The sequence below is a fragment of the Acipenser ruthenus genome, chromosome 14 (assembly GCF_902713425.1).
Source record: "Acipenser ruthenus chromosome 14, fAciRut3.2 maternal haplotype, whole genome shotgun sequence".
Classification (NCBI taxonomy): domain Eukaryota; kingdom Metazoa; phylum Chordata; class Actinopteri; order Acipenseriformes; family Acipenseridae; genus Acipenser; species Acipenser ruthenus.
In genome coordinates this window covers 7,904,449-7,932,125 of record NC_081202.1, presented here as the reverse complement: position 1 = coordinate 7,932,125, position 27,677 = coordinate 7,904,449, and the positions used below count along the sequence as shown (strand labels likewise).

The 27,677-nt window shown below is 35.4% G+C and overlaps 3 protein-coding genes across 4 annotated transcripts in view; 2 read left to right on the top strand and 1 right to left on the bottom strand.

The window, feature by feature from the left end:
• The first annotated feature begins 89 nt into the window (after positions 1-89).
• On the top strand, positions 90-9,875 carry LOC117419837 (protein mono-ADP-ribosyltransferase PARP12-like). The gene is made up of 12 exons (XM_034033101.3): positions 90-464; positions 2,568-2,703; positions 3,275-3,533; positions 3,826-3,927; positions 4,297-4,423; positions 4,675-4,843; positions 5,613-5,733; positions 6,376-6,472; positions 6,788-6,872; positions 6,988-7,118; positions 7,835-7,986; positions 8,732-9,875. Exons 1-12 carry the CDS (start codon positions 130-132, stop codon positions 8,986-8,988), a joined length of 1,971 nt encoding a protein of 656 aa, XP_033888992.3. The 5' UTR covers positions 90-129; the 3' UTR covers positions 8,989-9,875.
• A 1,358-nt stretch (positions 9,876-11,233) lies between these two features.
• Positions 11,234-22,560, top strand: LOC117419836 (protein mono-ADP-ribosyltransferase PARP12-like). Of its 2 annotated transcripts, XM_034033100.3 has the most exons (13): positions 11,235-12,185; positions 13,093-13,228; positions 14,075-14,336; positions 15,201-15,296; positions 15,974-16,100; positions 17,579-17,747; positions 18,419-18,539; positions 18,865-18,961; positions 19,306-19,396; positions 19,700-19,830; positions 20,378-20,529; positions 20,877-21,128; positions 21,325-22,560. In XM_034033100.3, the coding sequence occupies exons 1-13, from the start codon at positions 11,848-11,850 to the stop codon at positions 21,348-21,350; spliced, it is 1,998 nt and encodes a 665-aa protein (XP_033888991.2). In that variant the 5' UTR covers positions 11,235-11,847; the 3' UTR covers positions 21,351-22,560. The 2 variants fall into 2 exon arrangements, with proteins under 2 accessions (XP_033888990.3, XP_033888991.2); XM_034033099.3 differs by having other exon boundaries at positions 11,234-12,185; positions 20,877-22,560.
• A 168-nt stretch (positions 22,561-22,728) lies between these two features.
• The window catches only part of tbxas1 (thromboxane A synthase 1 (platelet)), a 60,036-nt gene continuing 55,087 nt past the window's right edge, over positions 22,729-27,677 (bottom strand). The window contains exons 12-14 of the mRNA XM_034033102.3: positions 27,166-27,303; positions 26,178-26,340; positions 22,729-24,169 (exon numbers count right to left, since the gene is read on the bottom strand). Of these exons, the coding sequence (XP_033888993.1) occupies positions 24,092-24,169; positions 26,178-26,340; positions 27,166-27,303 (379 nt within the window). The 3' untranslated portion in view covers positions 22,729-24,091. The remainder of the gene's footprint in view (positions 24,170-26,177; positions 26,341-27,165; positions 27,304-27,677) is intronic.

Below are 27,677 nucleotides of genomic sequence, written 5' to 3'. Positions count from 1 at the left end.
TCGCAGTACAGGGTAAGAGCAGCCCCTATTGTTGGTTTTGTGCCTGCACAGTCCAGTAAGTTTCAGTTTCATTTCTCCTGCTGCAAGAGTGCTGATTAGGAAGTAAAAACGCCAGTGGCTTCTGACAAAATGTCTGCTTCTGCTGTAGCTAGCTGTGCTACCAGTATTCTCTGCTGCAGTCAGGGATCCTTGGACTACAGACAGCTTTACAAGAGAGTCTGCAAGTATCACACAATTACAGAACAGCTTTTCTGTCAGATCCTGAGGAATGGCAGTAGGTTTGCTATAGTTGAAGGTACTGAGGGGAACATTCCAGGGTGTGAGCTCAGCGATGATACCACAATCATCGCAAAGACTTCAGTGAGACTGTGCAAACAGTACCCAAAAGAGGACTGTGCTGACTGCAATGGGCTTCATCTTTGTCGATATTTTGTTTGTGGTAACTGCAGATTTGACAAGGAAAGGTAAGGGTAACAAAATACTTCTTCTGTCTATGTAGACAGGGCAGAAGGTTCATAGAGGGGCATTTAGCAGTCCTGTGTTATGATCAGTCCAAACAGTAAACACTTATTGTACATGTGTATTCCTCTCATTTCTTTAATTAAATAATACAAAATAACTAGATGGTAACTTTACAAGTAAAGTTGTGGGGCCTGCTTTATTGGGAAAGTGGTCAAAGTAGCTGATTTGTGTCAAAAGTCACATTGTTTACTAATTGTCTCATGCTTAGAATGTGCTAGAATTTGAAATTTCTCAAAGTTCTATGACAATTAATTCAACCTACTGAAAGTTGATGCGGTTACTAAAACAGCTGTACCTCTTGATTGGTAGACGCCATTCCTGTTTTGATTTCATATTTGAATAGCTGAGAAGTAGAGGAAGATTTCATTTGCTCTAAGTAGTTATCTAACTTGTTGGGAAAGTGGTCAAAATGGCAGTTGTTTATAAAAAGTTAGAGAAAATTGAGTTGGTGTAGTTACTAAAAGAGGTGTACCTCTTGATTGGTAAAAGTTATTTCTGTTTTGATTTCATATGCGAATAGCAGAGAAGTAGAGGAAGACGTCATAACCTCTAACTTCTTGTCTAGCTTGTTGGGAAAGTGGTCAACATTTCAGTTGTTTATAAAAAGTTAGAGAAAATTTAGTTGATGCGGTTACTAAAACAGCTGTACCTCTTGATTGGTAAAAGTTATTTATGTTTTGATTTCAGATTTGAATAGCAGAGAAGTGGTCAAAGTAGCTGATTTGTGTCAAAAGTTACATCATTTACAGTAAATAGAATGCTGGCAGTCTGGGAGTTTTTAAACAATGGGGAGCTTTAGAATGTTGAAAAAAGTCCCATTAAAGTGAATGAAGATGGACAAAAAAAGGACAAAAAGCTTAATAGTTTAAAAAGTATAAAATATATCAAAAAGTTGTATACAAGCACACTATTCCAGACCGGTCTACACGTTTTAAAGTTTGAACGGCGTTTGTAGCTTAAACAGTGTAAGAGGAGTAGCGTGCCAAAGAATAAGAAGAAGTATGTCGAAGATTTAAAGTGGGGACTCTTGCTTCGCAAGCCCCACTAATAATGAACAGTACTCTTAATATGATAATAATGATACAAGTGACACTAGGATTTAAACATTATTCATATTAAGATTACTATATTCAGATTGCTTGTAAGAATTTAGAAAAAGAAGAGTCATACGCCAAATCTTACAGGAAAGTACTATATTTAAGGATACTTGAGCATCCTCTTAAGGGAGCTTATACTGTACGTACAGAAATTATATAAACTCTTTATGCTAAATGTCTTGGTGACCGTGATATTGACCTCTGACCCCAATCTGACTCTTTTAAGTATAATAACAGAACACTGAGTTATTGTCTTAATATTTGGTGCAGAGCTGTATTCTGTGACTTGATTAATTAAGCTCCATTACCGGTGTTTTAAACACCGACCATATCAAAAGATACAGATTTTTTTTTTCACATATCCATTTTAATTCATGTTTACAAATTATTTAATCATATATGCCAATCCCTGTACATTACATCCCCAAGGATGTTTTTTCTTTCTTTCACAAAAACAAAAGCCTATTTTGGTGGCCATTATTCTGTATACATCAAGTTAAAGTAGTCATGTTTTAAAAAGTACAACACACAACCTGGGCTTGCACAACCCGAGGTCTGGTGTTGATTACAGGCCCTAGTTACAGGACTGTAATTGTTGACCTACTGTATTGTATTACACATTGTTGTGCAAGGGCTTAGTCAACTACAAAACATTTAAACATGAAGGAATGACTCACGATTAAAGGTACAGGAGTTTGATTTGAACAAATATTGATTTGTTTTCTTACATTGATATTCTTCACTTGCTTTATCCATATATCCAAACTTAAATGAGGTATGGGGAATTATTATTCTAACTTTCTCTAAGTCACATTGATTCATCATTCAAGAATCATTTGGTGGAGACTGCACAGTAGATTAAACCGAAGAATAATGCAGCTAACAGGAACCAAGGAATTATAATTTAGTATACAACTGGTCATTGTTTTGGTTTCTTTTTGTGTTCAGGAATAAATGCAGAAACTCGCATGACCTTCATTCAGTCCACAACAGTAACATCTTGAGAGCTAATCAGCTTCAGGGTCTGCAGGAGGCTGAGTTATCCCAGTTACTGCTCCAGAATGACCCCTCTCTTCTGCCTGAGGTAACATCGACTACAGATCAAACCTTCACTGGCAGAGATGTAGTCTTGAGCAAACTGGAGACAGAACCTAGGACTAGAATACTTCTTTAATGTGTTGTGACTGCCGATGTCTGTAAGATGTCAACCAAGGCCAGGTGATGGGAAGACCACTGACCCGCCAGAAGGGCGATACAGTTGCAAAGAGGAGGTGGGGAGGAGGGGTATAAAGACTTTCAGAACATTTAGTGAAAGGTGGGCTTGGAGTATTGGTTAGCCAATAAGGTTAGCGTGGAAGGCTAAACTTTGTATGTAGGAAGCAGCAACAATAGGCACTGAGAACAATAAATTAAGATCTTATTGTTTAACTTTTGATTTTCATACAGTAGGTTCTTAACATATTCAAGAGAATTTCAATATACATCTGTAAAAAAGTCATACAGACAAACTTTTTGATCAATGCCTTCCTCTTATTGTGTACATTTTAATACAAGGCCCACTGGGATTGATGAAACTGTAAAACTGCCCAAAATCTTACAGGTTAGGCTCATGCAAATATAGTCTTCTAAATTCCTTATGCTTTGTTTTACTCCAGGTGTGTGCACACTACAATAAGGGCAATGGGGAATATGGATCATGTACCTTCAAAACAAAATGTACCAAACTCCACATATGCCAACACTTTCTGCAAGGAAACTGTAAATTTGGACAGCAATGTAAGCGGAGCCACAAGTTTGATGCAAATGCTCAGAAAATGTTGGAGGGCCGGGGTCTCAGTGCAGAACTAATATCCAACCTGCCTTCAATATATAACAATATCTACACCATTACCTGTAGCACTGGCAGCAGTGCAGGTGAGGACAACCAACTGTTTCTTTACTACGGGACAAAAATAGCAATAGTATCCTGTATAGCAACAAATAATAAGACACTTCAGATAGCAGTTACACTAAAAATGATAAACCTGCTTAACATAATATAAAGGTACAATCTGATACAAGCCATCTGATACAAACTACCTGATACAAAGAGATTTCAGATGGCTGATTCACATCAGTATCATGGTCTATGATAAGCCTATAAGCTCTACTAGCAATAAATGTAAACTCTTTTCTTTTGCTCAAAACCCCCTATTTGTTTCAAAAGGAAAGAAAGTACGTACAAGAGAATCATCAGTAAGCTCCATCAGTGATGTGGACAGCGATGAAATCTGCCTTTTTTACATCAGGAAACACTGCAGTTTTAAAGGTTTGTACCCTTGTTTTGGTACAGTATCCCTTTAAATATTTATTGGTGTAAGAAAATCTAACCCTGAATAGCAACATTTTAGATTATCTCACACTGAGCCTCTAAACATCTTTTTTCATAAATGTCTTGAAGATTTGTGTAAGATTAGACCCAAAGATTTATTTTTATAATTTGTGAATTATTTCTACCTAAATCAACAAAAATATGTAATAATAATATATCACAAAACATGTTTGTATCTTATTCATAAATAATACAGTTTTTTTATAAGTTACTCTACTACTCGAACATGTCAATATACAGTACACATACACCTTAATACACACACACACATATATTACCAAAGCCTATTGTCTGTACTCCTTAAAGAAAAGTGCATTCGCGTCCACTTCCATCTGCCCTACAAATGGGAAGTGTATAACGGGTTGACCTGGAAAGACTTGCCAAACATGGAAGAGATTGAAAAGGCTTACTGCGACCCAGAAAACACAACCAGGTGAGATACTAATAGCCTATTCATTCTCAGTTCTGCTGCCATTTCCTAAGGTTCCTTGAGAACATTTCTTTACTTATGTTTCTTATAAAGGGGCCACTTTTAGTTCATACAAATAAAAATATATGGCAATCATGTTTTACATATTTGCAACATGTATTATTTTCCCACATAGTATTTTTACAGTCTTACCTCATTACTATTTTTACAGTCTCACCTCATTACAATAACTACATTGTCAATTCTGTTTCCAGTAATGGATCTCCACCAGTCAATTTCCTCACAATGACTCTGGGATCAGCTAAAGTCAGACGCCTTTCCACAGCTTCCTCAGTCACAAAGCCCCCACACTTCATCCTGACTACCGAATGGGTCTGGTACTGGAAAGACCAATGTGGTGTGTGGATTGAATATGGAAAGCAAGTGAGTTTGGAGGCTTTAATATAGATCTAACAAGTATATCCCAAATTTAAGCTTTAATACTTCATAGTCATTGGCATAATAAACACCATAGGGTTACCATAATACTGTAATGTGAATGTATTACCATGAGGAAACCTTAACAGTACTATTAGCAGAGAACAGCAACACAAGCAATACCAACACAATGAATTTAAAACATACACTGCACGGTGGTCCTTATAGCATATATACACTGATTTATACCACAATGTCACCCTTGTCAAAATATATAAATAAATCAGATATTACCACCATTCTGCCAATGGCAATGCCTTTGTGTTACAATTGGCTGGGCATCATTTTGGGGTTGGCTCTCAGCTCATGATAAAGTCCTCACTTATCAATACAAACTGCCTAATTCGAAATCTGTTATTATGCCGACAATATAAAGTATGCACTTATTCTATAGGGATATTTATATGAATAGAGTTCTGGCTGGATTATATAAAATGTTTTTAAGAATATTTAGACAAAGAGGAATGAGGTGAATATATATATATATATATATATATATATATATATATATATATATATATATATATATATATATATATATATATATTTACGTCAAAATGATTAAATTCAACATATTTTCAGAAGGTCAACAGCTATTTAAGAATAAGGTGAATACTGATACTGCTGTATTCAATGCACTTCTTAGACGATTCCGTTTAAAGAGTTATATTAAGGTGTACATTTCTGTCTGCTTTATAACTACTCTTTCTTGCAGGACGATGGTCAGAACGTCTCATCAGTCAACACTGAAGTCTTGGAGAATGTGTTTCTAGCTGATGAGGATGGTGTTGTTCCATTCAGCTCAGGTGGTCAGCAGTACACCCTCAGCTTTAAAGGTACTGTTATTAACAGTAGGTTGTGTACGCATAACTCTTCCAAATAAGAACATCATGGTGAAAAAGTATTTAGTGTAATGTAATGTTGATGACCACGGTTATTTAACACTCAGGTGTTAGAGCATATTTGAAATTGTATTATGGTATAAATTTATAGTATATCAGTCTATTGTAACATATGCATTCTGTGCAACTAGACTGAACCCAGAATTCAACTGCAAATCTAAGTAGTGGACCCATAACAAACCTTTACTGTACATTTACAAAAAAAAAAAAAAAAAGAAAGAAAAATGTATTTTGCAGTTTGATACATGCATTTGTATTATTTAATTTGAATATTTAGTGATGTAGTTTATTCTGAGGCAGACAAAATATAAACTTATAAGCATCTTAATATAAGAAAAGGGTACAGTGCAGTACTGTATATTACCTCAATAGACTGTCTAGTCCACATGTCCTCTAGGGTCCAGGTTTTTGGCCTGGGTATTGCCTTAGAACAAAATGTGGAATATTTATAAATCTTTACGTCTGACAGCCCTTGTTCTAGTCTTATATTTACTTATATACTTCCATGTATTGAGCTAATGTTTTTAAGTATGAATTTTGCAACATTTGAGTGTTCTAATTGTTTCTGCCTTTTAGACATGTATCAAAAGAACCTGAAATACAAAACAAAAAGGGAGGTGCGGAGAAGGCCTAGATTTGTTTCTTCCAAAGCTGTGGACAGCAAGATAAAGCGGTACACTAAACAAACTAACAAAAAACATTAAAAATAATAATTTAAACTTGAAATTAAGCTCTAAAGTCCCAGACAGCAATTATCATTTCTAAACTGATATATATATATATATTTGTAATTATTATTATTTTATTTTGTCTTTATTAAAAAGAAACTGTGTCATTAATCAAATGTTGTATTAGATTTAAACAATTTTTTCAATTATTATTTTGGATTCATTATTTTAGTACTCAGTGAAATGTTATGGATTTCTGTAATGCTTTTTAAACCTAAGTACTTAAATACAGATGTATTTTTGTTTTTTGCTTCTTAAAGTGACTCTTCAGAGACACAAAGCTCAAATGCTGTGTCTGTTCCGAGTCACTGGGACCAAGGTGCCTTGCCTGAATTTAGCTACAAGGTATGTTTTTATTTTAACTGTATTTTACACAAAGCAGAATTTAAAAATAATAAAATGTCCCAATCTCTTTAATTCTTCTAGCTTTTAGTGTTTTGTTGTTTTAAATTGTTTTCAGCTGATTGAACTTTCCAAAACCTCTGGAGAATTTCAACATGTTGAAGGTCTCTTTAAGCGGACCATGGCTGCAGCGACCGTTCATAAGATTCAAAGGATCCAAAACCCCTCTCTCTGGAAAGTGTTCCAGTGGTGCGTAGATTGTATTTTTTCATAATATAAACTTTTCTGAGATGCAATCCGTGTAACACTGTATTCTGTTCAGCACTCTCAAAGCATTCTCTCATTTTCTGCCCATGTTTGTCTGTAACACATACTGAATAATGCATGCATGAAATATAAAGAAATAGCTGAAATAAATCGTTTTGGACACATAATACATATATTTTTCATTGAAAAATGTTTCAATTTTTTTCCATTGCTTTATATGGGGAAGAAATGGTATGAGGTGGCCATGCATGAAAGGGTTAAACAGAATTCATGACTTCGTGGTTAGGCCATGTTTGCAGTAAATTGTAGATGTACTGTATGAAACAAAATCCCCTTTTTTATGTGCATAACTATTAAATATGGAGCACGACAGCACTGTAAGTATAGCATTCACCATTTTAAACATTTCCTAATACATTTCAAAATATGTTGCTTTATTTAGAATTGGCACACTGAAACTCTGAAAAGTATGTACGAGTAAAATTAGATCTGGTAAAAAGAACATGTACTGAGAACGATCATTCCCTACTATTACGGCATATAAAAATCAATCTTCAAGTTATGTAAGTCACAAGCTTTTCAAGAAACAACCATCCATACAAGAAAATTTATTTTAAAAAAGAAATAAAAACAGTACAGTATATGCACTGAAAGTGTTAAAAAAATCACGAAAACAGTTCCTCTGGTTTTTGTTTCAGGCAAAAAGAACAAATGAAGAAGAAAAATGGAGGAGAGAGTGTGGATGAGAAATTTTTATTCCATGGTACAGAGCAAAGCCTATTAGATGCCATCTGTGAGCAAAACTTTGACTGGAGAATCTGTGGAGTCCATGGCTCACTGTATGGGAAAGGTACAGTACGATTAACCAAGGAAGAGAATGCAGCTCTACCCTGGACATGTAACCTAAATAAGTCCTTGGCAAGGTTGAGACACATTAGCAAAGGGCTGAGTGGAGAATTCCATAACATACTATAACATTACTTTCCAGTGCTTCATAGAGGCATGGCTTGAGTTTTTCATTTAATGTGCTGTTTGTGGGGGTTGCCGAGTGGCTAAACTGGTAAAAGCACAGCCATGTGCTGTGCTGGGTGAGTCATACATTATTATGATTTATTTCTTAGCAGACGCCCTTACCCAGGGCGACGTACAGTTGTATACAAAAAATACATATCAAGAATTACAGTACAGTTAAGAGCAAGAGCATACAGTCAGCGTAGCAGGTTTTTCATCATGGCTGTGCAAAGTAGGCAGTCTGATGAAATTCCACATGAAATTCCTTTGTTCTCCAGGGGCTGGTAGCTCACTGACTTTTGCTTTCGAGTTCCTGGCTGTAAAGAGGCCATTAGCTTGGGCAGAAAAAAACGGGGTAAAGTAACTTTTATAACAAAATAAGAATGTGCCATTTGCCTACTGTTCATAGGACTCACTTGAAAATAATATGAACACATTACATCTATATATGGTTATCCCGACTGCGGCAATTCAAACTAAGAACAGTACCAGTAGCTGATCATATACTGAACAATGATGTTAGAGCTTGCTGGTTAAGTGTTATATGTTATGAATTAAAATAATTTCTGGCGGTTGTTTTACAGGGAGCTACTTTGCAAGGGATGCCTCATATTCTCACAGCTATTCCAAGACCAGGACCGGTACCCAGATCCTCTTTGTGGCTCGGGTGCTGGTTGGAGAGTTTACCAGAGGAAAAAGCAACTATGTACGCCCTCCCCCCAAAGATGGCAACAATACCAGCTTTTACAACAGCTGCGTAGACTCCAAGTCTAACCCTTCGATTTTTGTAATTTTTGAGAAACACCAGATTTATCCAGAGTACCTAATTGAGTACCATTAGCAGGAGTAACAGTCTACTGCAAGAGTTATTCAATCAACCCTTTATTTTGTGTTAATTTTCCAATTTTTGATAATGGAGTAATGTCGCCACAAAATTGCTTCATTATGCAATGTAAGGCTTTAGATAACATCTAACTTTTCTATGTCTTTTTGGTGTTCATATTTCTCATTCTTATTTGGGCCACAGAGTGGCATGATACATGTTTAAGAGGTAGCTTGTGGCTAGAAGTAAAACAAATTATTGAGAATGTAAAGATATGATGTAGATAATAAATTATTATTAATTACCTCTGTAAAACAACAGACAGCAAAAACTAAACCAGCTTTTATCATGGCACTCCTGCTGCTCCTATAGTACCGTATTACTTCAATTTGGTGCCAGAGTGTTTATTTAAAATTGATCAAATGACTGCGGCCCTTTACGAAGGCAGCGATTATTCAAGGGCGGCCTTTATTAATAATACTATGCTTTACAAACACTGCAATATTTTATTAAATGATTTATGGCATTTTAGAAACGGCGCCATGAGAAGCTCCGATCTGCAGCACTATACTCTTGTGTGTTTTTGGGCCTTGAATACAGTACATTTACTGACAGTTAACGAGAGCCTATTAGGTGGGAGTTGGGAGATAAGGGGAGTACTGTACCAGCAAATCAGGGGTGTGTATTGGTTGCTATGGGGCAGGACAAGAAGAGGAGAGAGAACGGTATTTGAGTGTAATGCAGTTGTTTTTCTTATGGAAAAATATTAACTCTGAATATCGGTTTGATTTATGTTAAAATTAAAATATATCCTACTCAGTTTTTTTTCTCACTGTAATTTACCTGCTTGTTTGTAATTTAAACGTCTAGCAAACAAATAAATAAAATGCCTTTTGAAGTACCCATTACCTTAATTGTATTTGTAGTAATTTAAAACCACAAACATACATTTTGTGTGTGCGTGTGTTTGTTTTATATTCACATTAGGATGCTTGAAACATATGCACCATTACAGGGAGATTCTAAGAAAACAAAAAGAGACTACATCATCATAATTATTATGACACCTGAACTAGGAATCAGTTGAGATCTGTGACATTGTCGCAGTGTCACAGTGCATATGTTAACATGTTTAAATACATTGTATAAAAACACATTTGACAATATGTTTTGATATATTTGCATTAATAACACAACAGCAGACATGATCCAGCAAAATGTATGTACAACACATTTGTATTTCTTAAAAATAATCTTTATGGCTCTATTTACTGGCCAGCTTTGTAATGTGAACTATTAGCTGTCTGTGATCATGAAGACAATTATATTTACTGATCGTGAGAAGTGAACCTGCTACACCAGTTTTTTAAAGCTATTGTTGTGGCAAAGTTATAAAACAGGTTGCTCAGCAACCTCGGCAGACCAGGATATGAACCTGGAAGTAGTTACTTTGGTGAAAAAAACTGAACGACAAACCAAGGATTGCAAAAAAGAATAGGATAATGATGTCATAGATGGGCGGAGCTAACACAGGGGCAGTGCATGGAGCCCAGAAAGGATATTCTTAAAACAATTTCTTATTAAATAAAAAATAATTGTAAGTGATTAAATGAAATATACAGACAAGTGCTAAAAAAAAGCGTTTTAAACATTTCAAAACAAATAACGTAACATGTGGTCAAGTAAAATGTATGCATCACACCAATATTTCACATGTGCAGAAATTTTGGAAAAACATCAGAAACTTCATATGGATGAAAGCTAAAAACAGGCGTTTCAGTGCATTCACACCATCAAAGTATAAACAAGAATTACACAAATATATGCAATTACAGACGGAAAAAAATAAATAAAATACGCGTTGCATAAAAATTAATTTCTAATTCTTGATATACTTAAAGTCATAAAGTGCATACATAATCTGTCTAGAAATCAGACAACTACAGTACATTCAAACAGAACCCATGTCTATATATATATATATATATATATATATATATATATATATATATATATATATATATATATATATATCTCCTATAAAGATGTAAACAACGTAAAAACATTTTCAAGAAACACATATACATAACATGACAGAATGACACAATAAATATAAACTGTCACATAATCATAGATCGGTTCTTAAATGATCTTACAAAATTAGAAATTGCAGAATTCCGTTTCTTCTGCTAGCTGTCCAATGCTTTGTATTATACCTTCGCCTCCACCTGCGTGGGCTCCAAGAATGGCGCCTGTAGTGAGACGCGCATTGAATCATGGTATAGCACGATTGAACCATGGGATTGATTGTCCTAGCTTTCTTTTTACGATCCTTGCGACAAACAAGAAACGTCTCCATAAGCTCTTCCGTGTTTTGGAATTCTGTCATGTTTGAGAACAGGGTTTAATCTGACAGTAAGGGTATGTTAAAACTATTTTAAATGCAGTACACTTTATTTCACCTTAGTGTTGGTGAATTTTAAGAGTGATCGACGTACCTACATATGCAATAATGGATTAATTAGGTGTATTTATTTAACATCACTTAATGACAAGGAATGCAGTGGAAATAATACACATAAACGTTAGGGTTTTAAAACCTTGTTGACTACACGCTCATTAGAGAAACACAATCCCTTGGTATCTTTGTTTGGCATAAATTAAATGCTCCAGTCACTTTACTTTATTATCATTTTAAACAGACTGCACTGTTGTCACATTGCTGAATTTTAAGAGAGGTCGCATCTTGTTGCTAAATCATGTCGTTGGGCGAAAGCCAATCAGATCATTCGTAGCTGATAGTTTCAGTTTCATTTCTTCTAAAACATAAGTGCTGCCTCTGAAAAAGATATTTACAGAGACGCGTGAACTGACAAAATGTCTAACGACAAAATTGTCCGATATGCCACAAGGCTCCTTTGTTCCCATCAAGGCTCTTTGGAGTACAGGCAGCTTCACAGGCAGCTTTGCAACAATTTTGACATTTCAGACTACGACCTGTGCTACATCTTGAGGGAATGCTGTAGGTTTGCTGTTGTTGGTGGCACTGAAGACAGGACGTCATATACAGAGATCAACCCGGACTGCAGGATAATTGCAAGAACAGCAGTGAGACTGTGCAAGGACTATCCGAAAGACAGATGTTCTGACTGCGAAGAAGGGCTTCATCTTTGCAAATATTTTGTTTATGGTAACTGCAGATTTGGCAAAGGAAGGTAAGTACAGCATGCGGGAAAAGTGGATATATTATCTTACCACAGTCCAGCAGAGCTCAGCAGTTTAACATAGTTTAGCCTACTATATATGACATTCCTTATAACTTAAAAAAACACATAGTGTATGTATTTCAAAGGGGCAGCAATGGTTACATTGTAATGTACCATTAAGAAATAGTACAAATACTAACATTTTGACTAGAAATCTTTCTTGTCTTCAATGTACCAGCTGGGAGAAGAGACCTGTTTCAACCCTCTTGAGACTGAAGCAGGGGTTCTGAGTTTTAAAGTGTCACCAGGATGTGGCGACTGGCATAAAATGAAATACAAAGTGAATCTAAATAGAAAGAATACATTAGTTAAGATAACTGTCACATTCCGTACCCATACTGTACCAAATTGCTCATTAATTTGTTATTATCAGTGCATGTTGATGTGTCCTATTAGTTCCCTTTTTTTGACAGCATATCCCAGTGCACTCACTCATTGCATAACTTTCATTGTGGTTTTGTTTACTGAGGACGTACACAATAGAGAGAGGCAAAGTGTGTATGAAGGGGATACTCACAAGGGGAATGATTCTGTTTTGGGTGAATAGATTCAATTATCCAGTGATTCCATTGAGAAGATTTCACTTTAAAAGATGGTACTGTCATAGTCTACTCGTAAGAACAGGTTTGTATATCAGTTTGTTTTTGGGCACAATTCAAATAACTTTTGGCTGTTTTGGAAAATATAAGTAGAGATAATATGGATCAATTTTTATTTTGCTTAACAATCAACTTGCTGTTTAATGCATGAATTTGTATTTTCCAAAAATACTTCCCCAGCTAAATGTGATTTGAATAGGACTCTTACTTGAATTACAACATGCCCCAGATTTTCAGCTTCTCAACTACTTTTCCAGGAAACCGTGCCGGTACTCACACGAACTTAGTTCAGGCCATAATTATGAGGTCCTGAGAAATTATCATCTTCTTGATCTGGATCAAGATGAGCTTTTTATGCTGCTTCTACAGAATGACCCCTCTCTTTTACCTGAGGTGAGAAACAACCCATCCTTTTGAACTTCCAGCACCAGTATTCATATTGAACATGCATAGCATCATGCAACAACTGATTGTTACAGAAAACACATAACCAGCTAGCATGTCAGTGACAAAAACGCTGTCATGTACTCCCAGATCATATCCTCTAAAAAGCTTGTGCCAAAGTATCTTCAGACTAAGTACCAAAATAATTAGAGTAAACGCTTCTCTAGATATATTTTATGTAAAAATGTATTGTGATAGACTTCCTTCTGACACTCCTAAGACTTTTTTTGTTTTGTTTTCCAAGTTTCATCATAATTAAATTAGCGGCTGTCTGTTATGTGAAAATATTAATGTGACATAGAGACAGACATCCTCCATATACCTACATGCATATAGTTCAGTTTAACCAAAGAATGAAAGCCCTGTGAACTAATTATAGGCTATATATTTTAATACAGTATATATGTATTTTTAAAATTGTAACATGTACCACAGTTGTAAATCTGTTCATGGGATTTTCTAGAATATGACAGAACAGTGTTCTGCTGTATATTGTTGTAAATTGCACCTGTCATTTATCACAAGGTGTTTTAGCTGTGTTGCAACTGCAGACACACAAGCCAGAAAGTAACATGCAGAGGTAAAAGTTTGGACTAGCTATGTACACAGTGCATATGCATTTAGGTGTGTGGACCATAGTCTGGAAACTGTGTTCTTACTTGTTTTACACCCACCTAAATTTAGGTTTGCTAATGTTTCTATACAGGTTGCAGCGATTCTATAACCTAAGTGAACCTGAATATAAGAAAAGGTCATACAAATAGTTTTCTGATTAATTAATGCATTGTATTGCAGGTGTGTGTGCATTACAACAAGGGGAGTGGCCCCTATGGAGCTTGTACATTCAAAGCAAGCTGCACCAAACTCCACATCTGCCAACACTTTGTGCAAGGCGACTGCATGTTCGGATACAAATGCAAGAGATCCCACAGGATTGAGTTGGATGATCAGAAAAAGCTGGAGGAGAGGGGGATCACCAGAGAGAATATTCATAATCTGCCCTCTATATACAGGAATATTTACGACTTAAAAAACTGCAGCATCAGCTCCAGTGAGGGTGAGGCTATCCCAATGTTTTAAAAAAAGTTTTTTTTTTCAAGATTAAGATGCCATATAAAACAACGTTTTGAGATTTTCATAAAGAAGCATTTTTATTTTCTTTCCCTTACCTGATTCAGGGTTATTTGGTTATTGCCTGCGGTTCCTTATTCTAGAAAAATAATATTGCTGTTAAATTCGGTAAGGCCCACTTGTTTATATATTTTACCATAGAGCAGGTGGGTCTAACCAAATATTTAACGGTCAGTGTCACGTGATATTTCTGTAACCTGGAAGCACAGACAATGGCCAAACAACAAGGATTCATTATGTAAGCTCACAGCCAGGTAAAAGCCCTTACTGAAACAAAATATACAGTATTGAAGTATATTGAAAATTACCGTGTTAGATATATAATTAAAATATATTGTGCTTTACAAAAAATATTAATGACAATATTATACTATATATGGTATGAAAGCAGCAATTATCTGTGTCATTATATTTCACTTTGTATTTACAATGTACTGTACATTAATGTGATTTATCCAATATGACTGACTTGTTTTCAGTGTGAACATATTAAAATATAACAGTTTAAACTAGAATATATTCCCATTATATTAGAAAACATGAGACATGTTTATCTGGTAACAAAACAAACACTCGTATAACCCATACTTATTCAATCAAAAAGAATGGAAAAATACTGCTGACAAAAGAACAATTGCTTGCAAAAGGCTGTCCTGCATATTGTGATTGGATAACATTAAGATATGAAATGAGGCCAAACATGTTGTAGACTACAGTAGGTATACAATACAGTATGCCTGTAGTGGGCACCAGGGTTCTTTCATTTATTTATTGCAATATTCTATTCTAGGAGAAATCACAGACACGGCACAGGGGCCATCAGTAAGTGAACGAGAGAGCAAAGAAATCTGCCTCCATTACATCAGGAAACAATGCAGTTTTCAAGGTTTGTTCAAAGTCTATAATTCACTGTGCTTGCTGTCTCAGTCTCGAATAGAACATGGTTGGGTAGGATCCCGAGTTGCAGTTCAGATACAGTATGTCAGCAAGATTCATAATGAGATCGTTCTCAGATTTATAAAAAGCCTGGCTCTTCCCAAGGCCACAGGAAGCACCTGAAAGCCCAAAGCGAACTGGGATGAGGTAAAACAGCCCATATTGGTACCATCTGACACATTTGTAGAGATCAAAAGTACGCATCCCTATCTCTCTCTTTCAGTGATTGTAACTGCACGGGTTTGACATTTGTTTGGCAGCTGAGAGCTGCTGTTTTTCATTGCGATCTACTGTATGAAAGGTGCTGGTTCCTGACTATTCAGCAACTTTCTAACTCATTCATTTGAAGCTGGTTTTAGTGAATAATTTCTGTACATACAGTACACAAGGAAACACATGTGATAAATATAATAGCTGCTGATACACCCACTGTATAGAACCTAGCAGCAAGACAAAAAAGGCTAAACCAAATATTAAATACAAGATATTGCCAGTTTTATGTGATGATTTTGCAAACACATGGGAGGACATTATTGCAGGTTTAGCAGGGCAGCTCATTCATTTCCTCTGTAAAGAATGTATTTGTCCCATTTAAAGTTTTTATTCAGAGCTATTTGTTTTTTACAGAAAAGTGCATTCACGTCCACTTTCATCTGCCCTACAAATGGGAAGTGTATGATAAGTCATCTTGGGTAGAGCTCCACCACATGGAAGAAATTGAAAAGGCTTTTTGTGACCCGGAAAATACCCACAGGTAAATTTGAATTTTCTTCAGTTTGGCATTTTCTGTATTTCTAAGTTACAATTATATTGTGAGCATATAATTCAGAGAAGAGTAGATACTGACCAGAAAGCTTTCTGAACTGGAAAATGACCAATAATTACAATTTTTATGCTGTAATTTCTCCAACATTTCTTTGGTCTTTTATGATTCATTTTCCAATACAATTGAACTGCAGCGGTTCTTTGACGGTATAATTCCGCCTGTGAACAGCGAAGGGAACTATTTTTTCTTAACAAACAAACCAAATATTAAAAAATCAAAATACAGTTTAGTTTTTAATTTAAGACAGGGAAAACATTTAAGACCATGTTTCATCTGCTTTTTCGAAAAGAAAAGTTACCATTTTAATAGCTAAATATAACAGACTGATTCTATAACTAACAGTATTATTAAACAAATTAATTTATTCTTAAAATAAAGTAATTAAATTAGTAATTTAAATATTTGAGTTATTTATTTTGTAAAGTTCATTTTTTTTAAAAGTTTATTTCAAGTTGAATTGCAGGTTTCCTGTGAAAGTGCAGTTTTGAAACATAGCGGGTATGTTCATGGCTGAGATTTCTGAAGGTGGAGCAAAGCATTGGGCTTCGGTTTTTGAATGTGCTTTTGCAGGTTTGCAGTTTGTTGGAAGGTTTGCTGCTGATTTTCAACTATTGACAGCTGATAGACGGCAGTAATTGCAGGAGTTAAGATATTGGAAAGATGTGAAGACCATTCTCGTTTGTTGGGTAGAGATGGAGCCAGTATGTTTTTATAGAGGACTCATTTTTGTGACCTGTTCTAGCCATTATTTCATGGGTTTGTTGTGGTTCGGACAGATGACAGTTATACTAGATGTTCTTTTTGGCGGATTGATACCTTACTGTACTTTATCAGTGATGGTTGTGTGGACATTCTGAGGGCATTTCCTGGCCACTAATGCCCTCTACAGCAACCAATCAGAAGACAGCATTCCCGTTCTTTTCATCCGACAGGTTTATAATATGAATTACGATCTACATTTTCGTGATTAAGTTAATACATTGCGTGAATTGTAGGGCATCTCGTGCAATTGGACAAAATCTGGCAGGTCAACTATGTGAAATGACATCTTTTAATAAGAGACACACTGCATATTACCTTTAAGTAAATCCCCAAATTGTTATTATACTCAGGAATTGCTATTAAACTTTAGAAATTTGACTTCTGTTCTTTGCACAGGATAACATCTCTATACACCTGTACTAAAATTTTGACAAATACGTCGCTTTGGTTGATTTCTTATATAAGATTTAAAAAAAAATAGTATCTCAGTGATGCTGAATATGTTAGAATTACTTGTGTGTGGTTGTTTGACACGATTGGAATCAGCTTTCAAGAATAAACAGATGACAAAATAGTGAGGCCTTAAGAAAAGTGATATATTGCCTCACTCTTAGAAACCAAATGACTTGTAATTGAATTTTCAGTGAAGGGTCTCGGCCGGTAGACTTCCTGGAAATGACACGAAACTCAGCTCCAGTCAGACGCCTCTCCACAGCTTCCTCTGTTACCAAACCACCGCACTACATCCTGACCACAGAATGGGTCTGGTACTGCAAGGGTGAAAACGGCAAGTGGATTGAATACGGACTGCCAGTGAGTTTGGATCTATTGCCTTATAATAACAGCCACTCAACAGTCTATCCTATCATTTTGTTTTTGAGAAGCACAGCTTTATTAATTACTACAGTGTGTTCATTGCTAAATCTGCTGTATTTTAATTAAACAGCTGGCTGTCATGTAAAGATTATGTTATTCTACAGTATCAGAAGAGTAAAGTCTCCAGCATTGTAACATTTGTGGGAAACACCAATTCTCAACAAAATGACATCGCTAAAATTTAAATTCGGCCTAAATTTAAATTCGGCCTAAAAGGGATTTTTCACTCTGTTGAGAGTAGAAGACAAAGGGAATTCAAATATGTATCTGACAAAGCATTCTTCTGCCTCGGATTACTTGTGTTTGGTGTTTTACCATTCCCTACGGAACCACACTGATGTGGGAGTGCCCACTGTGAATCTGAAAGACTCAATTGTTTGATGGGTTTGAACCAGAAATTAACAGTTCAGACATTCAATATTGGTGGGCCTGTAAGCAGTAATACTAAAAGAAGCTTATACAATAAGAACTGGGAAATGACCCATTTTTTAATGACCAATAACAACATTTTTTGAGTTCAAAACAGATGACTGTACATTTAAAAGATGTCCTTATTCAATGGTAAACTCACGTTACTGATTAAATTGGGCTTCTTTTCTTGTTTGTAGGATGAAAAACGCAAAGTATCTTCTGTTACTTCTAAGGAGTTGGAGCAAGCATACTTAGCAGATAACAATGCTGAAATTATCCTGACTAAAGGCCATCGCCAGTACACACTCAGTTTTAAAGGTATTTGCTAACAGACATCTGCAATATGGCCAGTTAACCTTGAGCTGATAACGTGAATTTACTGTGCTCTGTGTCATGACATTTACTCATCCATAACAAGTGTATGCTCTGTTAGAAAAACATCATGTAAATCAAAAAGTCCAAACCAATGAATAAACCAAAACTCAACAATCTAAACTAGTGGCAAATTGATTATTGCAAACAGCAGCTTGAATGAACAAGAGTGAAGCACAAACTTAATTTCACACTCTTGTTGATAACAATTCTTGTTTAGATGTTTTAAAGTAGTTCTGAAATGTCTCTGTTTTATTGTTGTTTCTTTTAGACATGTATCAACGGAACCCAAAACATAATACGAAGAGGAAGGTGCGGAGAAGGCCCAGATTTGTTTCTGAAAAAGCAGTGGAAAACAAGAGAATGGGGTACGGTAGTTGTGTTTAATTGTATCCATTTGAAGGGTTTGAAACAAAGGCTATATGTTAAACGGGGCCCCGGTTTTGTCAGAGCAGTGTATCATCACAAAATACATGAGATGTGTTGTATCTTCACTGTGCTCTGAGCTTAAAAACCTTGTTTGAAATCGACATTCTCAAGTTTAGAACAAAAAAGCAGTCAAGAAGCACGTATCTTATATGCTATCTAAAAAGGATGCTACTCAGAATCCTACCCATATCCCTAACTGTCAATGGCAAATTAGTTTAGCAATTTTAAACCTTGGAATTCAAGGTTTATTAATAATTTGTTTTCTTTTTTTTTTTTTTTAAAGCAAAAGTGACTTCGCTCTGGCATCGAGCTCCACCACAAAATCATTTCCAGAGAACTGGGACATGGGTGCTGTGCCTGAGACTGGATACAAGGTCAATTTGAGATAGTTTACTTCTAATATCAAATTAACAAACGTCTTATCTTTTTCTTTCCTGTATTCTTCAAGAAACACTGTATCTTTGCCAGTTTTTAGCCTGTGTACACATCTCTTCCCATTTTCCTGCTGGATATTGACCAATCAAGGGATCAACAACATTATAATAACGAGTACGTATTTTGTATTACAAAACAAAACCTGAACCAATATTAACTTGTAGTGTTCTAATTGAAACTAAGGTTACTAATTTGCTTGAACTAGAACCACATTTTTAACCATTCTTTCCTTTTTTTTTCAGTTGATTCAACTTTCTTTCTCCTCCGAGGAATTCAAGGAAATTCAAGATCTCTTTCTGAAGAAAATGACCACGGCGACCATCCATAAAATCGAAAGAATTCAAAACCCCTCTCTCTGGGAAGTGTATCAATGGTTTGTAATTTTGGAAAGCATATCTGTAACCAGTGGACACACATACTGTGCAATACATTCATGTAATACATTGAAGGCTAGGAGTTTGTGGTAGAAGATTGGTGCGACAGACAGACAGACGGACCCGATCAGCAAATAAGGGTTCCCATTTTTTTTTACGGAGGACCCTAAAAAGTATTCATATCTCACCATTATTTTGAAACTCTAAAGATTCTGTAATTTATAAATATGTACAATTCATACAAAACTTTTATATGCGGTTGACACTCTTTCTGCAGGTTTGTGTTTAATCGATACCACCTCTATCTTTTTTAAATAAGAAAATCCTATGGATGTATAATGAATTAGTATAAATGAGTGGAGACTTTTTTTTACTTTCTTGACTTGTGCTGGGCCACCACACTAAATAGTAACTTTTTTTGATTGATAAATTGCACAAAGGTATTTTTAATTCGTTCTGCATAAGAGTGGATTTTGTCTTAGAATTGCATACAAGTTGTGTGCATGCCCCACACGTTTTCTCAACCACAGCTGTTTCATATTATAGGCAAAAGGAACAGATGAAGAAGAAAAATGGAGGGAAGGATGTTGATGAGCAATTGTTATTCCACGGTACACAGAAATCTCTTGTAGATGCCATCTGCAGCCAAAACTTTGACTGGAGAATCTGTGGAGTCCATGGGACTGCCTATGGGAAAGGTAAGGATTAGATTTTTTTTTTTTTTTTTTTTTTTTTTTAAAAACAACCGGGTAACTTGTAGGCTGTGTTACATTTGATCAAAGTTACATTCTGGTCCATTTACGAACAAAAACACCTTGTCCTAACTTACAGAACTAAAGTGCATTTGACATTAATGTAGCAAAGTTGTGACTTTCTCCAAAATAAATAAATCGTGCACTGGATTTTTTTATTCAAATGAGGTTGAAGCACTTGATATAGAGAATGACACATATAAACCTGTGTCATGTAAATCAAATATAACCTTAATATACAGCAAGTCATGTATTCATTCAATTTATAACCCGTTTTGTGTTTTATGTTACAGGGAGTTACTTTGCAAGGGACGCCTCGTATTCCCACACTTATACCATGTGCACATCAGGACACCGGATCATGTTTGTGGCTCGAGTGTTGGTTGGAGAGGCGACTGCAGGAAAAACCAGCTATTTACGCCCCCCTTCTAAAGATGGCAACGACACAACCTTTTACGACAGCTGCGTGGACAATAAATACAGCCCTTCCATTTTTATCATCTTCGAGAAACACCAAATTTATCCAGAATACGTGATAGAGTACAGTAAGTATGGCAGAACACTGGGGATGAATGTGTAATGAAGACATTTTACTTATATAATTAGTTTTTCTTTTAGCATTATCAGTAAAGGGTTCTAACCACCCAAAAAACATTCTTGCCTCTCATTTCTACAGCAACTTCCCCATAATATTTTGCATTATTTTCACTTTTACTCAGAATTATTATTTTTTTGTTCCAGGTAGCTCTTCATTTCTGACCTTTTAAAACTGGGGAACAGATTGTGAAGTCTCCTATTTACAAATGTATGTCATCTACCCCTCTGATTTAAATCCCTTTTATTCAGAGAGGAGTAACTCCTGGTGTCAAATGAAATACATCCACTGTAATCGGATAATACGCCTGAGGCCTAAACCAACTACAACAAATTTTTTTTTTTTTTTTTTTTTTTTTTTTTTTTTACAAATATTTATATCAAATCCAAATAATGACAGATTGTTACATTTTTTTTAAAGAAAAAAAATAAAATAATAATGCTGTGTTTATTATAATGAAGTACTGGCTGGAAGACAAACCAGCACCTTATGACTTTATATTTTGAGAAAGTGGTCTGCCTGTGGCAATACAACACATAAGAGACGAATTCAAGTCGTGTTTCACCTGCTGAAGGCACCAACAGTAACAATTGTCAACTTGACTTAGGTGTGTATTATTATTATTATTATTATTATTATTATTATTATTATTATTATTATTATATTTTTTAACATAACAGTAGTGCTTGTATCTGTAGTGTAGTACATGTAATAAAATAACTGCAAACAAAGAACTATGTATTATTCCAGTCTGCATTTTTATCTAATCTAGGCATCTTCCACATGTTTATTGTTAACTTGTGAACTGTATCCTGTCATATGTGTTACACAAAAGGAAGCAGCATATGTTGTATTACAGGTAGGAAAAACAACATGTACATCTTTCTGATCTTTAAACTAAACACTGCATAACATGCGGTGTGTATTTTTGTATTCCGCATACCTGTACAGAACTACCGAATGTATCTAACTTTGATGTACTTTTAATGTAGGCTATATTTCAAATAAGAAGTTCAGAAAAATGAGAACATTGCATATTATACTTGGAAAACTATTTAGGCTCCTTAACAAGACTATAAAACCCCCCATCTCTGCACATTGTCAGTCTCCCATTTGCATGGGCTTAGTTATTTAAGGCAAACCTAAGTGATAAAAAATAATACAATAATTGTCTTTACATATGTACAGTAGCATAACATTTGAAAACCAGACTGGGAGGTAGAAATAAAGTGTCAAACAGATTTTTTAAAAATGTTTTATATTTAACTTTGATATGCTGAATATTTTTTTAATGTAGGGTTTGAAAACATGACTTATTTTAGGACAATTTCTTCGTATTGATTGGGGAAATAATGTAACGGCTTATGTTCCCAGAAAACAAACAAACAAACAAACAAACATATATACATTAAACCTCACGCAAACTCACCTTGTAGCAATTCCACTAGAGGGAATATAATTACATTTTTTTGGTGACAAAAAAAGTATAATAAAATGACATCCAGCAGGCACTAAATTGCAAACATGAAATAATGTAATGATAGAGCAACTGCATTGCTAAAATTGCTTTATTACACAACAGTCGAGTTTTGTTCTACAATTCACTTCTGTTATTAATTAGGGTGCTGTTTATGAAGAATATCGTATGCATTTTAAAATATGTATTGGTGTACAATTTTTGTAATAAAAATGCCTTTTTAACAAATAAACTTTTTTTTCTATTCTAATGTGATGTTTCATTTTAATTATATAGTATACTATTTCTAATGCAAAATTATTATTTACTGTAATTCACATAAAGGTAAATGCATAGAGGCAACTAAATGAATGGCAGCTTGTTAATGTTTTTTTTTCATTATTATTATTATTATTATTATTATTATTATTATTATTAATGTTAATCCACAAACACCATACCTCAACAAATCAGTTACAGATGTAACACACACAGATCATTCTTACTGTATATATTGGTATCAGTGTTTCCTAACCATTTCAAGTATTATTCAATGTGTTATAAGTTTAAAAAAAAAAAAAAAATCTGTATTTGGTTTTCACTTATAGTGGACGACTCTGATCGTTGCTGGATTATAATGGACCTGAAACAATGTAAAAGTGCAAGTACCTAGTGAACTACATACTTTTAAGTCCTTGCTCCAACAGTGAAGCCTTAAAATTCCTGTTACAATATTTACAGGTACTTGATAACATCTGTTTTAGTCATCCTTACTCCAAAGTTGCCGGCTACATTAAGATATCCAGGATGTCTGGCTTGCTTATCACAGGAGAACTTTTTTTAAACAAAAAATGTGCATAATGCCCGTAGACTCTCGTCAATCTGAAGCCTGGTAATCTGAGTTGACCATTAATATGAACCACTTTGATAGCAGCAGTAGAAACTGAACCATTTCAGAATTCTATAAGTATTTAAAACATTTATATCTTTAGATTTTATTCCAATAACTATACTGATCAAATATAAGTATGAAAAACATAAAACACAAACTAAACAAGGCATTTTAGTATCATACAAATTACAATTAAAAAATCACTCCAAACCAATCACAACTCTGAACACGATCCGGTTCCAACTACTTCTGATTAGCAAGAGTTACTGTACACTTAATTAGCAAAGGTCTACTGTACACTAGACTCACATACTCCTTATACTGATGCACACCAGTCCTTTAACGCAATGCACATAACATAACACCACTAAAGTGTACCTATTGTCATTTATTATGTATACATATTGTAACATTCTTAATAGAAGGCCACTATAAAATAGGTCCCTTTCACCCGCGTATTGCCTGCTGTTCTTTAAATAACAGGGTCTCGCGCAGGGAGATTAAATCATTAATACAGAAACAGATTCGAGACGGCTTCATTTCATGGGGGCCTTCAGCTCAGCTGTCAAGTGCGTTGTGCTATTTTGATGATGATGCCGTTTTTCGGCCCAAGGGTTGAATTGGATTTCAGCTCGAGAGGAATCTAAAAATGAGAACAAAATGACATGATTAAAGAGGGTAGGAAAAATGGAAGTTTCCAAAAGTGCAATGCAGGAATAGTAATATTGACTGGGTACATCAGGAGTGGCTAATTCCAGTCCTCCCTAGTTGTTTTCCACCTGTACCCTACATTTTTTAATTGAATTGAATTAATCAGTTTATTATTTATTGATCGATAAAACTCCGGCCTAGAGGACCTGATTTGTGCATCCCTGGGGTACATATTTGCTTGTACAGTGGAACGTCGCATATCCAACCGTCACATAACCGCCCTGATCAATTAACCGCCTCACTAAATAAATATTAAAAGTAGGCTACGAGAGTAATGGCATTGGCAGCAAATGCAGCTTCCACGATGGAAACAGAAAGAAAGCATTATAGCAATCAGCGTTATAGCAATCAGCCTTTTTGTTGCTTTCCCCTTTAAGAGAGGCGGGCTGTGTGCGTGTGTCAGTCAGCTGCGTGTAGCAGTGACGTTTCAATACACCAGTCGAGAAAGCTTTTTTTGTGCAGTGTGTTTATATGATGGAGCGCACGCTTGCAGATATTTGCAGCGTGTTGTAGCTTTTAAATGCATTTGAATTAAACAAAGCAAGCTTCATAAACTCAATGCTTACCGGCCGTTTCTTTAAAATAGCTGAAGCAATGTTCAAACCGAGCTGCTTATTGGCTGTTGGCAATATCAAGAAAGGCCGCAAAGTATCATGACAGAGATATTAAGAAAGCAGAACCAGGGAGACTGACTTCTAGAGTTAAGAAAGAAGCCATCAGTTTCAGGTTACTGTACATTTACTGTTTTGTATTTTTGTTTTTTAAAAAGCTTTGCGTGGAGATGGCTTATAGCAAATCGCATTGTAACACTGTGTATTTGTAGCCTAATTAACCACGTTTACGTTTGCTTACTTTTAAAGCAAAAAATGTCCCCATGTTTAACCCTTTGGGGTTCTATGTCGGACCTGGTCCGAGATCATCAAAAAGACACAAAAAACGGGTTTCTAGTCGTTTTTTCTCCAGAAAAAGCCGAGAAAAGCATTCAATGGCCGAGTGGGAGCGACAGGAGCCGAGACAAGCCCGAAAAAAGCCCTGGCATCAGATAACGGCGGCCATAAGGAAACAAGCTGGCTGTAACTGCATCAGCGCTCAGAGAATATCACAGACATTTGCAGAGCTTTTATAGTAATAAAATAATGACTCGGATCGCATTATTGAGGAGTTTGGTGATAAAACGAGTGATCAGGAGATGATTGATCGGTATGTACGACTATTATTATTGTTATTTATTTCTTAGCATATTTGAAAGCTATAGTGAACGAAAGGATGGGGCGGGGCTGGAAATGCCTAGTGAGTGCTTTGTTGATATGCAGGGCCTTTTAAACCCATTTGACTGTGGAAAAAAAATACTTTTAAACAGTTCACTAACCTATTTATGGATGTGTAAATGCTTTTTCTACAGATGTTCGCAAATCCGACTTTTTTACATATCCGCCTATACCCCAGTCCACAGGGGGTTGGATATGCGACGTTGTACTGTATTGTATTCATATATAATTCATGTACATATCGTAATTAACATGCTGTCATTGTAAGAAACTGTGTAACAACAATAGCAGGGGCCCTTTGAATGGTCTTTGAATGCAGTTTGTTGTAATTGTTCATTTTCGTAATTCAGTTAAGTGCATAACAAGCATTTTATTCTATGCTTTATTTTGAGATTCCTGTTATGTTTTCAAATCTGACAAACAACCACAACCTGTATAAAAAACTCTGAAAAGAATAGTGTGTATGTTTACTCATAGTATTATGGTAATTAAACAAGTATGCATTAGTAAAAATTACTAAAAAAACATGTAAGGGCTTGAAACAGAAATTTAAAAACAGGCCCATTGCGGTTTAATCTGTACCTAGATATACTTCACGCTCTCAAAGGAAGAAAACATGTAACATCATATTTAAACTCTGCAAAAAAAAAGCACACGAAGGAGAAGACAAACCTTAGTCTCTGGGCACGTTTGAAAGGTGAATTTCTGGACAGCCCGAATCATGGCTATCTTTGCCTCCAGTAAAGCTAGCCTCATTGCAATGCAGCTTCGGGGTCCGGCTCCGAATGGAAGGTATGTGAAAGGATGCCTTTGGGATTTTGCTTCAGTTGTAAACCTGGAAATCAATAAATGTTCCTATTGCAGAGTCTTCACATACCGTATATGTACAATATGTACTGCAGTTAATAGTCTTTAAGCTAACAGTTTCTTTTGACCGTAAGTCAAAATTGGACATAATTATCAATCAAGTCGTAGCATTATACTGTATTCATAGTTCATAGTAAAACAAGAATACATATTTGAAAAAGTAACAGAAGATAAAGAATGTATCCATTAGTAACTGTGCTTCACATTGTTAATCCACTGCAATATGTACTGTATTTTGTATCAGTTAATCAAAAGTGCTAAACGCTGGATTAATTTGCATTGAATGCGTTGAGTTTTTAATATGTGTTTAAAACAAGACTGAAACTTCCCTTGATTATTTTACTGTTTCCATGCTGCATCTTACGGGACTCATTTATTTTTCTTTTATCACTTTGTTGATTGTCCATTCACCTTTTGAAATGAGGGATTCTTTCAAGCAGTCTAAGGGTTACTATTACATGAACCTCTTGTTTTTCTTGCCTCATGTAGTTTTGACTGAGAAGGTGATGTATACTTCTGCAATGATGGAAGCCACTGCCAAGTATCTGTTTTAGAAGAAATGTCACTAGATTTCCAGACTGGGGAGATACAAATATTTTATATTTACAGGACTGCCATTTTTAGCCAACATTGCAGAGGGGATGAACTATTTGACAGTGTGTTGTTTTTTTGCTTTCCTTTATTCTTTTGTATTTGACTATTTCCCTTTTGTGCTAAGGGTGGTTATGGATGAACCTAGGAGGGTTACACATACACAGCTAGAGTTTCGGTTTTTAATCCTGTTCTTGCTCACCTCTCTGGGATGAATTTCTCTGGCTCTGGCCAGTATTCAGGATCATAGTGGATATAACCGGCAGGTATCTCAATTGTAGCGCCAGCTGGAATGAAGTGACCTTTTACGTTCCAGTCCTTGGCAGCATCACGGGCGAACCTGTGGCACGATCAAAACAAATTATACTCAAAATGGATGCCATAAACTAATGTTCATTCTACAAATAAACTGTAAGCCAGCTCCCAACTGTGGCATGTGAAAGGTAATGTTTTTATACATTGTTGTATTATTTTAGGTCTATAAATGTCCCTGACATTTTTTGCTTTAGTTCTATCATATTTACACAGTACTGTGGGGCGATTTTCCCTTCTCTGTGATGTTCCTATTTCTGAATCGGACAACAATAAAAAAAAATGTTATCCTCGTGGTACAATATTTTATGAAGAACTTCTCCGGCCCATTAGAAGAAAATAATACAAATAATCTGTTCAGGAGGGGAAGCCAATTTGATTTAAAATATAGGTACATGAGGA

Bases quoted from the DNA above. Each gene is read 5' to 3' on its own strand.
- LOC117419837 (XM_034033101.3), top strand. From the start codon at position 130: ATGTCTGCTTCTGCTGTAGCTAGCTGTGCTACCAGTATTCTCTGCTGC. The intron at 3,534-3,825 runs GTGAGGACAACC...TTGTTTCAAAAG, and splicing joins TAGCACTGGCAGCAGTGCAG to GAAAGAAAGTACGTACAAGA. The intron at 5,734-6,375 runs GTACTGTTATTA...TCTGCCTTTTAG, and splicing joins GTACACCCTCAGCTTTAAAG to ACATGTATCAAAAGAACCTG.
- LOC117419836 (XM_034033099.3), top strand. From the start codon at position 11,848: ATGTCTAACGACAAAATTGTCCGATATGCCACAAGGCTCCTTTGTTCC. The intron at 14,337-15,200 runs GTGAGGCTATCC...ATTCTATTCTAG, and splicing joins CAGCATCAGCTCCAGTGAGG to GAGAAATCACAGACACGGCA. The intron at 20,530-20,876 runs GTAAGGATTAGA...TTTATGTTACAG, and splicing joins TGGGACTGCCTATGGGAAAG to GGAGTTACTTTGCAAGGGAC.